At 37.7% G+C, this 16,328-nt stretch overlaps 1 protein-coding gene across 1 annotated transcript in view; it reads right to left on the minus strand.

Moving 5' to 3' along the window:
- Positions 1-1,636: 1,636 nt before the first annotated feature.
- The window catches only part of FREM2 (FRAS1 related extracellular matrix 2), a 127,374-nt gene continuing 112,682 nt past the window's right edge, over positions 1,637-16,328 (minus strand). The window contains exons 17-24 of the mRNA XM_035542827.1: positions 14,396-14,588; positions 11,902-12,006; positions 10,618-10,745; positions 10,394-10,528; positions 5,773-5,899; positions 3,609-3,796; positions 3,309-3,455; positions 1,637-2,149 (exon numbers count right to left, since the gene is read on the minus strand). Of these exons, the coding sequence (XP_035398720.1) occupies positions 1,637-2,149; positions 3,309-3,455; positions 3,609-3,796; positions 5,773-5,899; positions 10,394-10,528; positions 10,618-10,745; positions 11,902-12,006; positions 14,396-14,588 (1,536 nt within the window). The remainder of the gene's footprint in view (positions 2,150-3,308; positions 3,456-3,608; positions 3,797-5,772; positions 5,900-10,393; positions 10,529-10,617; positions 10,746-11,901; positions 12,007-14,395; positions 14,589-16,328) is intronic.

Below are 16,328 nucleotides of genomic sequence, written 5' to 3' on the forward strand. Positions count from 1 at the left end.
AGCCAGGTTAGGAAGCCTTTCAGATAGATTTTTAGCTCAGTGGCAGCATTGTGTGCTGGCTGCCAGGCTGCTTGCAAGCTGGATCCTGGTAACTCAGATCTCTACAACACGGCCCCCAGAATCCCAAATTCTGGAGGTGCCGCGGCTTGAAGATTGGTGGCTGCCTGCACTCAGCAGCACAGGTGGTGGAAAGGAGCAGGTTTTTCAGCAACAATCTCAACAGCCTGCTTCTGGTTTTATATAGTTTATATAGTTGAACTCCATTGACTGGTAAAGATTTATTCATATTAAATGCTAGTGGAACAAATGGGACGACCTATCTTGAAGGTTATATAATTTCCATGGCCAAGCATTAGGCAGGATATCTTTGGGGCAGAAAAGGTCTTGTTTGGATAAGAACTGACATGGGACACTGCTGATCCAAACTTTTGTGAGACATCAAGCTGTCAAATGATCTAAATCAGGAAGGCTGAGAAAAAATTACAATGACTCTTTTGAAAGCAGTCACTTGTTAAAAAAACAGCCCAACAATGACCCAGCATGTTTGTCAAGATGTGTTATGATTATACAGTAATAAATACTACTTGATTCAATCATATTTTTTTTTCTTTTTTTTTTTTTTCTTCACTTTGTTGCCACTTAATATAGCAACTGACAATCACACACTGGATTCAGTATCATGATTCCTAGGCTCAGTTCAGACAGAACCTTGTCCTCTGCATTTTGAATCTAACACTACCATCTTCTCTAGGTACTGAAACACTAATGCTTGCATTTCCCAGCAGTGGATATGCACTAGAAAATATAATTTACCTTACAAAACTTCCATGATCCGTTATAAACTTAAGAAGACATAAGTGTCCAGTTCCTGCGAAAAACAAAATTCCTTCTGGATTTGGTGTATTCTTTGGCTTTATATAAACATAAATAAGGAAAACGTGAGGGAAAAAAAGATCAGATTAAATAGCTGAATAAGAATTTGCAGAAAAGAGTATGTATTGCTTTCTGTGACATGCAACTGATTATAATGTTACGCTGTCTAATCTAGCTGTCTTTTGAAAAAGTTCATTTAAACACAAGGAAAAAAATAATCACCGGTATAGCTTAAATGAAGTAAAAGGCTTACAGGAGGGAGGATTCATGCCTGAAACATTTTATCACCTTTCAGCCTAACAGTAGACATTGAGTTTTTTGTGAGAAACAGTACAAAATTAACTGAAGATTGTATGGATTCTACCTCTCAAGTATTCTGTGTTTCTAAAGAAACAGATTTCCTCTCTTATTACAGACAGGATCTATAGCACCTTTGGATAGTTTCTTCTACTTTTTTGAAACGTCAGCAAATAAAAAAACAAAACACAAATCTCTCCCTTACGATGCAGCTCCTTGAATTCCTGCTAAAGATTAGTGCATGATATAAGGACGTCATGATAACCTTTCGTGTAAAGTGGGAGAGTCAGTATAGATTCTTCTATCATTGATAAAGGCAGCAAGAGTTCAGGATAAAAAATTTCAAGTACACCTAGAAGCACTTTTTACTCTTTATGAGTCACCATGATCTGCTGCTAACAAAGTGCAGTTCAAGTTTGTTTTGAGGCACCCTGGAGACTCTGGCTTGAATCCTGTGGTCTTGGGATCAAACCTCAGAGCTGTCACTGGTATAATTGTCTGGTAGCATCATTGGTTCATTGCTGCCTGACTTCTTTGCGGCTTCCTTCTTCTCAGAATTTTGTCTCCATTTTAGCAGCAAAACGATGATTGCAATTAAGCAGATGGCAAGGAAAATGGCAGCAGCTCCACCAACGATTGTGACTATGCTGACCCCTGAGTTCTGGTTATTCAGTTCTCTAGGGAGTACACCATTGACCACAACCTCCCTTTGAGGAACCTGTTTCTTGCTGGTGCGATCTAGTGCTATGTGTTGTATGTTTGTTCCTCGGTTGTTTTCTACTCCAATGTCTTTTGCAAGCTCTGGAGCTCCCGCAACTCCTCTCTTCTGACGTCTCTGTGTGGACGCTCCTGGGCCTCCTCCACTAAAGAGCGAGTGGTACTGGTGCTCTACGCTTCTTTTGCCAATTCCACGGTTAGCATTCTCTTTTGAACGTACAGTGTAGATTGTGTGGACATACCACTCCCTACCCAAAGACACCTAGAAAGACATGTATTTTGTTTTTAAACACAAACATGCATAATCTGGGCAGTGCTATAAACAGAGGAAATAAATCACCACTTTGTATTGATTTTCTGGACAGTACTTTCGAAACCATGCACAGATAAAAACCACTATGTGCCAGTCAGTCCCAGAGAAGACATGTTTTCTGCCAAAATTTTAAGAGGGTGTAGAAGGGATAGTGTCCATTCCTTTCCGTAGCCAGACTCTATGGCTACCAGTGGTTGCTCCCAAGCTCTGTTATTGTGAAAAAACTGAACATATTTTCTATTTTACTCATTTCTACAAGAGTTTTTCAGGACATGCCATTGTTTCTTCATATTCTCACTCTTGACAGAATGAGGGCAAAAAATTACTACATTATTGGAAATGGATTCTTTACATAGAAAATGAGATAACAATTTCATAGGGACAGGTTATGAAACCTTTTTTATGTTGTTAAGAAGACTCAACACTGAATGGCCAGGAGTAGGATTAAAGTCTCCTCGGTACTTTTTCTAACATACTTTTCAGTTTTGCATGTAGTTTTGCAAATACTAAAGAGAAGATAAATACTAAAGAGAAGATAAATACTAAAGAGACAACTGCTGGCTGGATCATATAGATCTAAAGGATGAAAGCAAACTGCTGAATGATTATATGGAATTAAGAAGTAGGTGTACCCTTTAGTTTTCAATTTCATGATTTCCAGTGCTTAGATATTTTGCAGCGTGCAGGTTTGTGAGAATGACTTGCACAGAAAATGCTGAATATCAATCAGATTTTGATGAAGTTCACTATAAATGCTTACGATTCTTTTATTTTTTGTCTTAGACAAGCGATGTGAAGGAATAAAACAATGCTGTGTAACAAGAAACTTACGCTTTTAGAGGAAATATTTAACAGTCATTGGTGTAATTTCTTGTTAGATTATGGAATTAAACAGAAGAAAAGCATATTATCCCTATAGGAATCTTTTAATAAGTAGTCTAGATTTTTCATCTAGAAATTTGTAAGCATTTATAATCCTGTTTATCTGTACTGAAATCACAATAAATCTTTCTGTTGACTTCAACATGACTTACACTTAAAAACACTTCTTTTGCAAGTGTTTCTTTTTTGCTTCAGTGCTCTTGCTACTAAGGTACAGAAAACATACCTGGAACAGGGGAGTTGAGTCCACTTTAAATCCATCAGAGCCTGGTTGTTTAACTAAAGAAATTGCTTCAGGATCATCTATGGCAAGTTTTGCATTAAAAAGCACATTTCCAAAGCTTGTGGCTTGTGTCTCTGGTTGAGCTTTGTCCTACGTGGTCATACAGGAAAAAAAATAAAAAAATAAAAATTGTAAAACACAGATTTATTTCTTCCAAGTTGTTTTTAGATAAAAAAGAAGTGAGAAATATCTATCTATCTATATAGATATATATGTGCATTCTCCCAGAATTAGAACACTTACCACAATCTTAAATCTGTACAGAAGGGATGGAGAATCAGCAAGGCACCCATATTCAGTGTTGGATGGATTATACTTGGGTACATATCCATCAGCTCCCGTGCACAGGAAAACCTTCTCAATGCTGCAGTAGAAGGAATCACCCAGGTTCTGCACTGGATCCACCATCACCCGACCATAAATGATATCACCTGTAAAGAGTGCACGCAGTTCACATCCTATTGCACTGGAACATTTAGCACAATACTGAGGCTAAATAAAAAAGCCTAGTCAAGAAGCTTAGCGCAGTGTAATTTGAATGCAGTTTCTGGTCACCTCGAAGGTCCAAGCTGAAGATTTCCAGTCTGCCTACAGCTATACCCAGAGTCTACTTGAGACACCTGGCTACCCAACTTCCACCACAGGGTGTTGTCAAAGGTTGTGATCAGAGCAGACACTCTTCCACACACTCTGGGCCACATAACAGCAGTAGGTGGTCATTTGCTGTTGCTGTAACTTGAACCAGTTCAGAGGCTGCTTTAAATACTGGGCTATATTCAGGTTTTCATTCAAAAAATGGCTTAAAGAAACATGTACTACTCTACAGCAAACTGGGATGGAGGTTTTTGTCTCCCAGCAATGCAACTCATTGAAGAGATGTTCTTTATTATGTCAGCAGAATTCTGTTTAGGCTGGATAAGAGTTTATTTATACTTGGTCAGACTGGCAGCATTTAATACTGTACAAGTGACATGAACATTATGAAAAGCAACAGAGACATTTTCAGAGACTCGGCTCCCTACTGTGTAATTGCATTTCAGCTGTCTGATAAGATTTAAGATAAAACATACTTGCAAGGCCTGTACAAATAACCTGAGCCGTTACTATGCAGGCAAGAAAAGTGTACTATGTACAGTGGTCAGTACACGTGACAGAAAGTGATTAGGAAGGACAAGAATTTGGAGAAGGAAAGGAGAAGTGGTACATTTTTTTTAACACAACTTGTAGTAACTGTAGACTTTGAGAGAGGACAGATACCTGCTGTTCAAGAGACTGTGCAAACTTATCAGAAAAGACAGACTTGGATTCAAGATGTTGGCATTCTGATCAATCAGCAAAAGAGGCACAGAAAGAAAGGAGAAAAATGGAGTGACTGCTTAGGTCATAGAACAATTCACCAATAGATGTACTGAGTGAAGCCCAGTTTTGGTCTATTGTTTCACACAACGTTTTTCAAAAACTCTCTCTTCTAGAGGGTCTGGACACAGTATTAGGTGAGCAGGAATTCTGAGTGTTCATCTTAGCTTTGACTTTGATTTCTGTTCTGTTATCTACCTCACTGCACTGGGTGGACCCTGGCCAACACCCACTCAGCCTACCCCTCCCACAGGACACATAGAGAATAGATGGAAAGTGAGAAGACTCATGAATTGAGCTAATGACAGCCTAATAGGGAGAATAAAAGCTGCACATGCAAGCAAAACAATAGGAAGAATCCATTCATCATCAGATGTTTAGCCATTTCCTGGAAAGCAGGGACTCAGCATGTGTAATGGTTACTTGGGAAGAAAAACACCATAAACATGAATATCCCCCTAGCTTTCTCCTCCTTTCCCTGAGCTTTTATTGCTCAGCATTACATCATATGGTATAGGGTATCACTTTGGTCAGTTTGGGTCAGTTGTCCCACCTATGTCACGATCCATCCTCTTCCAATCCCTGGCCTACTTGGTAGAGGGCAGGGGGGAATTAGAAAGCACTGACACTGTGCTAGCAGTAGACAAAACATTTGAGTGTTATCAACACTGTTTTAGGCGTAAATGCAAAGTACAGCACCATATGGGCTGCTTTGAAGAAAGTTAGCTCCATCTCAGCCAGACCCAGTATGTTAACCCACAACAAAAAGATTGTGTAACATTCACTTATCAAGTAGGAATGTTCTTAATATTAGCCAATGTTTATAAAGTGCTCAGTATATGAAAAATGGCATCAGTACTGTTACCCTCAGACATAACAGTTTCAGTGCAGATTGGCCAATAGCTCTTATGTAAAGTGCCAGGTGGGAAAGGCAAATGAAAAAGAACACAAGTGGCAAGTTAAACCCTTACTCCTGGTTTGTTTTGACTGAAACAGGATCCTGATAGTGTGGATTACATACTAGAAGTCTCTGAACTGTGCACAATTTTACCTTCTGAGAAAGCAACATCACTTTCTTGCCCAAAGCCCATTGAGCCATCAGATAGCCATAGTGTCTTTTTGGAGAGGAGGAACATCTGGGTATTCAAGCTGAACTCAGCAGCCACTGGATCACTGACCTAAAACACAACAGCATAAAGCTATTCAACAAGCACTCTTTAATCACTTTTAAAACACAACCCAGTCTTCTCTCAGTGTACATGATTCATCAGCTCTGCATATCTACATAAAAGGAAACAGTTTAACCATAAAGATTTCGTTGCACTAGAAATATATTGCTATGTATTTTACACACATATAATCTTTGGGTTATACATCCCTGTGATGTTTGATTAGATTCTAGGTTAATTTCTTCTCACCACATTTTTCCAAATCCCAGACAAGAAGGTGCCCAGAGCAACTTCTGTGTGTGGATAACACTAGGAAAATATTTCCCTCAATATCTAGTCTCCCTTTAACTCAGCCTATTTTCTGTATCCCATTTTCATCCTTACACCCAAGTCCCACCTCTGACTCTCTACCAGTTATTTGAAAGTTTTAGTTCTTCTGATGTGCCATAGGATATCTGTACATTTATCTCAGATCATATATGTGAAAATGTACCAAATCATTTGAGCATCTTTAATGATAATGTTTGTCTTCATATATTCAACACTGTTATCTATGATTTTTCTTGATTACACTACAAGAAAACAATAAAACAATGTTATCAGAAGCAGGTTCTCATTGGGCCATATAATTCATAAACATAAATTAGAAGGCAACCTATACAGAGACAAGCCATAACAAAAAAGTAAAGAACATAATGAACAGAAACACTGGGGAGAATCCACAGTTCAAAAAGATGCATTGTATGCATTCAAGAAACAAAACAAAACAAAACAAACAAACAAACAAAAAAAACGAGCTCATTAAACAAATAAGAAAAATGCTCAAAAATGCTCACATATATATGCATATAAATGTGGAAAGGAAGGAAGGAAAACACAAATGAAAACATTCTTGCCAGCCCATGGTGTTGATGGAATGAGATGTAACAATATCAATAGAAACTACTGCCACAAGTTATGCGTGCTTATTCTTCTTCAAATCCCTTTCCCACAATATAGTCCCAGAACTGTCAAAGCAGCAGGATTTGGCATATACAGCCAGTATATTTGGAATATACAGCTGAAACATTTTTATAAAGTCACTGCCACTCCTCGTAAAGATGAACCCTACCCCAATAGCCTTTTCACAGAAGTAATAATAATTAAAAAATCATTTCCAGTCTCTTTGGAATGAGTCTTCTGAATGCCTGGATTCAAGCTATTGGGTTGCAATTCCACAGCTTCAAATACCTGACTGACAGCTGTTTTGCAGCTGTGGATCTGAAAAAAAATCAAGCATGGCCTCACCAAGATCTTCCTTGGCAGAATAAATGTCTACTGAGTTGGAAACAAAAAGTTTCCAGCTAAAGGCACTGGGCTTCAGCCACACAGTTTACAACAATGTTAACAGCAATGGCCTGGGTAAATATTATGCATGTGACTGCAAATACATCTCTTAGGCATCCTTTTTTAAGTTACCATTTTTGTTTCAGCTTTACATGTAAGTCTCAGGGCTGCCAGTGGCAAACCCACAGCTGCAATTTATAGCAGTAGTTTAAATGCAATTATTTTCATTATAAATATTTATTTTAAACAAACGAGCTCTTAAAAAGATAATCTGAGAGGTTCTGCTGGTTGAAAAAAATACTGCCAATTTATTTTTTTTATTTGCCATGCCCATCAACTCTGCATATGGATGAGTTGGTGACCAGATACAAATGATACAGATCACTGATGATACAAATCCCAATCTCCATGGGTCAAAAGCTCATGGAATGCTTGCTACTTCAAGAAACAGATTGCTCTTTAGAGATTGCTTGAGCAGGGGAGTTGGGCAAGATGATCTCCAGAAGTCCCTTGCAACCGCAACCATTCTGTGATTCTGTGATAGGTACATCTCAGGGCAGCAAATACCTTGATTATGGAAGTGCTTCTGTCAGGAACTAGTCATTCACATTTAAAGAAAGGAGAAGTTGAAAGGAGTGGGATAAAGCAGAGACTGCAGGTTGGATCCTTTTCATGTACAGGACATCCCAGAATGAGGTAGTGGTAATACAATACTCAGTGTTATGGGCTACCAGCTTCCCTCTTCAGGGGCCACAGAAAGAAGAAAAAAGGAAATGGGCAGATACATGATAAAGAAGGAAATGTTGAACCAAAATCTTCAGAGGAAGAACACCAAAATATCTTTTCTACTTTATGTTTGCATCTTAAAATGGCCTTTCACTCATGAACAGTGAAACCAATAGTGAAATTAGATTACAAAGATTCCAAGAAGATGGAAAGTTTCATATTAAAAATACCAAGAAGATAATTCAGTGGAACAGCTGGGGCGCTAGAATGAAAACTGGGAGAAACAACTCCAGGGGAAGCTTAGGTTGAGTATTAGTAAAAATTTCTTCACTGAAAGCATTATGAAGTATTGGAACAGGCTGCCCAGGGAAGTAGCTGAATCACCACCCCTGGAGGTCTTCAAAAAACATGTAGATGTTGCGCTTAGGGACATCATTTAATAGTGGACTTGGAAGTACTAGGTTAAAGGTTGGACCAGATGATCTTAGAGGTCTTTTCCAACCTAAATGATTCTATGATTCTATGATTTCATCATTTGATTTTACAGTCAAAATAATTTTGATCTGGTTTTGAGACCTGCATGCACTGACTTCAGCGGGCCTGTGCCAGGTAGCATGTGTCTCCTAGTCTAAGAACCAGCATCACAGTGTGAACTTTCATGCTCACTTCTCTGTCTTATGTTTCTTATTTCTAAAACATGGATACTAATGCTTATTCATTTATGCAGAATGCCTAAAAATCTTATTGGAACCTGCTTTAAGTCCATATATTCTTTCAATCTGTGATCAAAGGGAACAATATGAAGGGCAGCAAAATCTCCTGAATTCTTTTTGGTGTGAGTATCTCAAGAAAAAGAGTTGGTCTTGATGAAAATTACTGGTGATGGGGACTAACTGGTCACGGTTCCTTGGCAATTATGCACCTGATTTTAATTTATGTACATGAAACTTGCATATACTACATTATTAAAGCTTTATTTGATATTATAAACCCTATAGTAGCCATTTTATTTTCCCAAGGCAGTTCTCACAACTTCAAAAAATTGCTCCTTAGGCTTCTTTTAGGTAAGATAGGTCTCCGGCCCTATCTATACTTTAGATAGAATTAGGTCTCTCCCTAAGCTACTTTGCCATTTTTTGCAATTATTTTTTTTTTGCTGTTCTTTTCAATTTTCTTCAAATTATCAACATCTTCCTTGTTTTTATGAGGACCAAGGTATGGTTCAACACTGCTGTGAATAGCTTTAGAGCTCCTGGAAGCAGATTAGAAATGCCAAACAAAAGCCAAAGTGATGAACTAATATAAACCCCTTCTCCTCGACCCCACCCCAGCCATTCATTTTTTTTTTTTTCCAAAATGCTTTGCTGGTTTAATTCTGAAAAGGCAGGTTTCATGTCAGATCATGTATCATCTCTCTGTTTCACCAGGACTTAATGCCATATCAGTAATCATTCTCCCATAGCTGGCATAATGCCAAATAAAAGCATAAAGACTACATACATTCTCTTGTGTACTCTGGCTAATTCAACAGGAAAGTGATTGTGTATCCCTGACTGATCTGGGTTGTATTTATACTGTAAGATGATCTAATAGCAAACATCTATACTATTAATGAGCATGAAACCACAGCCACATTGTATTGGTTGTATTGGCTCCAAATACAGAAGTGACAAAACTTCCTCCTTACATGTCCCAAGGTCATGCTTACCCTTTTGATAACATGTAAAATGGTAGTTTATGTTCTGCTAACTATCCAACATGACCGCCAGACATTTTTCAGTCATTGCTTTCCACAGCAGTGTCCAATTACTCTATACTTTATTGGAGAAATGTGAAATGTATGCTGTTTGCCTGTCCGTAGGTTACCATGCGATCCATATTGCTGTGGGTGGGATTTTTCTCACTCGCTTTCATAACTGAGTCTTAAAGCTAAGCATTTATCCAGTGTAGCTTATTTACACCTCCTGCACAGTCAGTGAAGGAAGACCTTCCTTAGGATTGGATGAATCTTCCTCTGAAGGCTCCACTTGCAATACTAGAGACCTATCTCTGATCTTTGTGACAGGTGAGATTTTTCTGATAACAGCATTATATTTTCTTAATTATCTGATAAAACTATTTCACAGCAAAAGTCAACACATAAGTAAAGAATTCCAATAGGTTAGCTGATATTACAGTATCACCCAAATCGATGTCAATGAACTTTCTACTGGCTATTACAGAGGAATGGCCAAAGGTTATCGTTGCATTGAGGTCAAAAAAACATTTGTGCTCCTACATTAGCTTTTCCAAGTTCCATAAGATTAGTTAAACAGCAGGAGAGGGTATGTACTGTCCCACTGGTTTAGGAACAGGTTTGTTGGTAAGCAAGTAAATTCAATTTCTACCACTATTACAATTTGAGAATTAAAATAAAAAGGAAATATGAAGAAGGCATCACTGGGAAGCTACCTGTTGGAATCGGATGTCCAGATCAAATGTGAGCGGCTCTCTAGGATTACAGATCACTGGTAGGCTGTACTCCTGGTGTGGAGCAGCGGTACAAGCTATCAGCTTCACAGTGTACGTTCCAGAATAGTCTCGAACCTTATGGGGGAAAGAGAGAGAGGTGTTGCACCAACATCCTAACCAATAGGCTGGGGCAGGAGAAGACACAGCAAAGGATAAGGTTTTACCGCAAAATCTGAAATGAAGCTCCACTGCTGTACTGGCTGGTTGTAGGTTGGCTCGCTTCGGATGAGGCTGAGGCTGAATGTCAGGCCTGGGTGATCAGCTGACATAACCATGGAAGTTAGAGATGAAGCTAGAAACATGCCAAGAGACAGATTTGTCACCTTTAGCGTTTCACTGTAGACTCTCAGAGCCTGACAAGCTTTCCCCATAATTCATAACCTATAATGCCATGGTTGATGTTAATGCTTTTACAGGGTACTGAATTTTATTAACTGAAAGTAACACAATCAATTACAGTCAACACAGCTGGGCCCCCTTGACTCTTGTTCCAGTGTCTATTCAACAGTTGTTTTTGGGCTACGCAACCAGAACTGTAAAAAGATTAAATCTAACAGAAAGGCAAAACACTGAGAGTGGAATGGCAAGGATCTATAATCCCTCCTGTTTTTAACTTGGAATGTCAGCCCAGGGAACAAAACATAATTTCTCTTAGCAGTGTAACTCTTTCAGCTCTACCAGTTTTAGCGCAAAAGCTAAAACTCTAGAGGACAGCTGAGAAAAAGCAGAATCACTATGAAGGAGTTCTATAGGTTAATAAAACTGAGTTAAACTAAAAGAGATTTCTTAAAATGATTTTTCCCTTCCCATTATTGTTTGGCAGATTTAATTTAGTTAGATAATCTTTTCCATTGCCAGCATTCATGCTCAGACTTATGTCTGGACAGAGAGGCTTACACCTGTGATTATTCTGAATAAAGGCAGTGGGGTTTAAACAGATTAAATTGCAGGATCAGGTCCTCAGTAATAACTAATTGAATGACAGTGAGAATGTTTTATTAACAGAGTGATACAACACTTTTACAAGACCTTTTCTTACTCTTTGCAAAAAGGTCTAAATAACACAGAAAGGTTGTGAATTAGAAAATAAATTTTAATCCTAAATCCCTAGGGCAACATACATAGATAGTTAATCTTAGCTTTTGGATTAAAAACATGTATTCATAGATCCCTAGTGGACAGAACTTCACCTTTCATAAATCAGCCTTTTCATCAAGTGGAATTACTTGCTTTCTATCAAATTCAGGTATATTTCATTAAATTTGAAAGTCTGAATACAGTCATCAATGATAAGTAAAAAATCCCAAGCAAAGAATGAGTCGTTAGCTGGACAGCATATTAAAAATTCAGATTTCAGCAGCAGGAATAACAAAGATGAAAAATACAAAATTTCGGAGAGGTGTCTGCCTTTGTTTTTACAGCACTGCTAAACTGTAGATTAAGCTTACCCGGATGGGACATCACAAACAGACCACGAAACCGGGCTTCAGTCTTGAAGTTGACAACCAAGCGTCCCTCTTCACTAATACGCATGCTGGTTGGGTACAGAGAACCTGGCAGCAGAAGCCAATCAGTACAGGTCATTCCACTGGCAGATGACAAAATCACACTTCTGCAAAACACCAGCTGCACTCTTTTCCTTTTCTCTTGTTTTATCAGCTGTTTGGGAGGGCTGGTATCATTTGGGCTCACTCAACAGTCTTAAACAAGAATTTACATTGTGGGGCCTAGAGTTTTCACAATGCTTCAGTTTTCCAAAGTACATACTTCCCTGCAAAGCCTGGTTTTACATATGTTATCATTGTTAGAGTATGTTATGCTATCATTACTAGAACATCATCACACTGATGCTCTAGTAGTCTGAGGAAAGTCCACAGGATAGATGGCGTTCGTATTTAGGAACAACATGCCCAGAGGTTCTGTAGAAGGAATAATACTTTTGTTCTCACCAGACATTCAAGCTGGTTCCTACCAATAAAAGCTGTGTCAGGGATGCTCTTTATCAGTGCCTCCCTGCCTATTGTCCCAAGGCAGCACCCATCAGCACTGTGGCAGTAGTACTAGTCGTGGCTTCCATGGCAGCCTACTTGTGGGTACCTGCAATCTGTGAAACTCATTCTGATGGGCTTTGTATTACCGGAGATTTCTGGCATGAATCTGGCCCCAAACAGATGCATAATGTTTCCTTATTTCAGGTTTACAAAGTCTTGTTTATATGTCAGAAGTGGTTTATTTCTGTAGCCTGAATTCAAGTCTATTTTTCTCTAGCATTCTGCAAAGTTTCAAAAAGTTCGGGCATTTCCTACAGCACTCCCTTACAGAGATACAGTGATGTGGTACCATCCTGTTTGCCAGCAGCAAGAAGAAAACATGAGTGTTCCTCCATGAATGGGTCAGGAAGCTAACATGTTCACCAATATGAACATATACCATCTGAACAAAATCATCTGTACCAAATACTTTCATTTATACATTAGAAATATATCTATGTATATATAAATTATACTTTAGAAAACCTTGACTGCTTTACAATTTTACACAGAATTTGTGTAGAACAATTAAATGCATACAAAGGTATGGAAATAAACTGAGAAACAGTTAACCCTTGTCTGCCCAGAAATACACCTGCTTATTGTGCAAGGCTGGGCAGTGCAAAGTAGTAACTCTCAGTAATCCTGCCCAAATCAGATTGGTAAATGTTGGGCATCTGCCCTCCACCACCTCAGTGTGTTTATCACGTGTTTTGTGCTTCCTATTTTCAAAGGGTCTGCTGATGTTCAGTATCTCCACAGACAGGACCATCAGCTTCTTAAACAGAAAATAAAAAATTGAGGCATCAAAGGCAGGAAGATAGTGGCATATATGAATCACATAACTGCTGAGACTGAGGATTAGATCTGGCTCTTATTAGGTGACTAGTAAGATTTGTGGCATGTGGCTTATTCTTTAGGCATGGCCTGGTGTGTACTTCATTCTGCATGCACTGCAGATTACCCTTGTCACTGCATTTCCTGCTCTTACCATGAGGACAGAAATTGACTAGCAATGACTTCTGCAGTTTAGATACAGAGTTTACAGAAACAAAAAAGTTTCATGTTCAAACCCGGGTCCTGAGATTGTGGGAGTGTACATACATACTTATAGCTGGCGCCTGTGTTCTACCTACAGAAGGGACAGATATGGAACACCAGAAGCTTATTTCTGGTCTCTGCTAAGTAAATTTGCATATGAAGAACAAAGCAGCATATACATGCAACTATACATGTTAATCTTCCACAGATATTTGTATGTCGTTTTAAAACAAATAAATCAACTTTCTGCAAAGATAAATTCTCTAATGATAGATTTGACATGTTCACTAACTATAATCACATAGTTTATCATCAGTTTCTATCAAATTTAAAGAATGTTTTACTTATACAGTCTACTACTCTAAAGCATTGGACAGGTTATTATACCCATTATGCATTTCTGTTTCTTTTGAATGTTTCACAATAAATGCTTTTAAGATATCAAAACCAAACCAAACCAAACCAAACTGAAATCGTATGTTCAGGGCCAGAAAAAAAATTGTTATCACAGAAAAGTTTCAACTTTTCTCATTAAAACACATACATCTTGTATACTTAAAGAATACAAATACATGTCAAACCTTGAGGTTCTGAGTAGAAATAAAAGTTAATTTTGTGTACTTGAGACACAACAAAGCAGTTATTTTCCCTTGCAATAAAAAAATTGATATCAACTTAACATGGATTTCATAAACAACCCAACAGAGAATTTGGAGTGCTAGACAACAACTGACTGTTTGCAACTGATAATAAAAGCAATTTTTTTTAATTTTTTTTTTTAGTATTAGAATGATTGAAAGGTTATCTTACTGTTTGCAAATTACATTCTCAGTAACAGAATGAGTCTGATGAAAAAAAACCTGGCACCCACCTTGGAGCTCTGCTTCAGGTGGGCTCCCAATCCCGTCCTTCCACAGGATGGCAGTGTCATACACAAAAGTGAGCCGTAGCTCAGACTGGAGATCAAAATGCTGCCAGCCTCCTACACCCACGGGAGAGTGGAAAACATAAGAGACATACAAGGGGACTCTCAATGTGACATAGGACTGTACTAGGTTGAGAACCTATGAAAAGAAAAATGATTTCTTTAGGTTAGAGGTGAGGAAAGGCAGTATTGTACAGGTAATTCTAATGCAAGAAAAAGAGAAGGCATAACTTGAAATAAATATTGTGGCTGAATCATATTTCAGTAGGTTTCAGCTGAGCTTAGAGCCTTTGAAGTTCCCTTTTTGTATTTCAAACTGAGTATGAATTCTGATACATAAACCCCTAAATTCTGACTGTTCGTTTTTATTTTTATAAGTACATAAATAACATGACTACAACTTAACTCTTCAGAAATTTTTAAAATATTCTTTTGCATTTGCTCTATCCTTCCCCCATAACTAACTCTTTGCTTACACTCTTTTGTTACCCTCCTGTCATAAGCTCTACTGGAAGACACTGAATTTGCTCAGAGGTCGTTGCAAGACTGAGTCCTTGGACTGTACTTACTCAGCTCTGGAACTATTTCTTCCTTTGTGTATGGATAGCAGTGAGCATACTGCATGCAAATGCACAAATTTGTTTATCACTATCTGGAGGAACTAAAAATGATGTGCAAATTAACACAGATTTATAAGTAGGCTTTCTATGCATATGCTGTACAAAACAGTAGCATTGATTATCAATTAATTATTATCAGAGAATCAAAAAATCTCTCTATATAGCATACTCTGATCAAAACAAAACAAAACAAAAACAGCATCAGTAAACTGCCAACTCTTAAGACAGCTCTTATGTGATATATGAATCCATCCATTTCTGAAGCAACTTACAAATATTTTTCTATTCACATCTAATTGAAAATGTGCAATACAGATCCTTTTAGAACACTCTGGATTGTCTTACAAAGAGAAAGAAGGGAAAGCACTGAAATCACCTCCCAAAGGGAGAATTTTCAAAAGCACAAGTGGTGTTAAACTCCCATTTACTTACAGTAGAAATTGTGTACCTATCTGACATTTGTAATTTGAACATTTCCCCAGATTGTTTTTAAAGTGTTTTTGCACTATTGATTAAAAAAAAATAAAATAAATAAAATAAAAAATAAAAAAAATCAAATAAAAAATCAAAGATCTTTACAAGCTGTGTAAAAAACAAACTATTTCTGGGTTCACACAGTGGCACATCAGGGGGCTGAATGTCCGTTACCTTACAGCTGTTTTACAAATGCTGGACGAAACTTTTAATAATACTACGGAATGACAAATTTACTGCCTTAACTGACTAACTACTCTGAACTAATAAAGGAGATCATTATAGCAAATGTTCATAGGTGCAGCAGCTTACTTTTTTACACATGACACTTCTTGATTTACACACTATACTACCAAAACACTATCCACTTACAATGTTTGCATCATTCCATAAGATGTGTTAGCATTTAGACACTAAGCAGTCTGGAAACACACAATACCATGCAGTAAAACAGCCTGGCTGATAATATGAGACATTGCAGTTGTAGATGATTTTATATTAATTCTTCTTTGTTGGTTTTACACAAACACAATCAAGACTTTCTGTTTGGAACTATTTGGACTTTCTATATTAAAAGAAAGAGTTTTATTTTCTCAATTTGTACGAATGACAAATTGAAGTTAGAAAATATTACCCTCCAGTCCTATTTAAATTGCACAGACAGGGACAACTTTATCTTTGGGAACCTACGTGGATATCCAAACAATTATTTCAGATATGAATTTGCTAAATTATTCCAAATAACAACATAGAATGCTCATTTCTATCAAGAAAAATGCAGCTAT

Source organism: Cygnus atratus, chromosome 1 (genome assembly GCF_013377495.2).
Source record: "Cygnus atratus isolate AKBS03 ecotype Queensland, Australia chromosome 1, CAtr_DNAZoo_HiC_assembly, whole genome shotgun sequence".
NCBI lineage: Eukaryota > Metazoa > Chordata > Aves > Anseriformes > Anatidae > Cygnus > Cygnus atratus.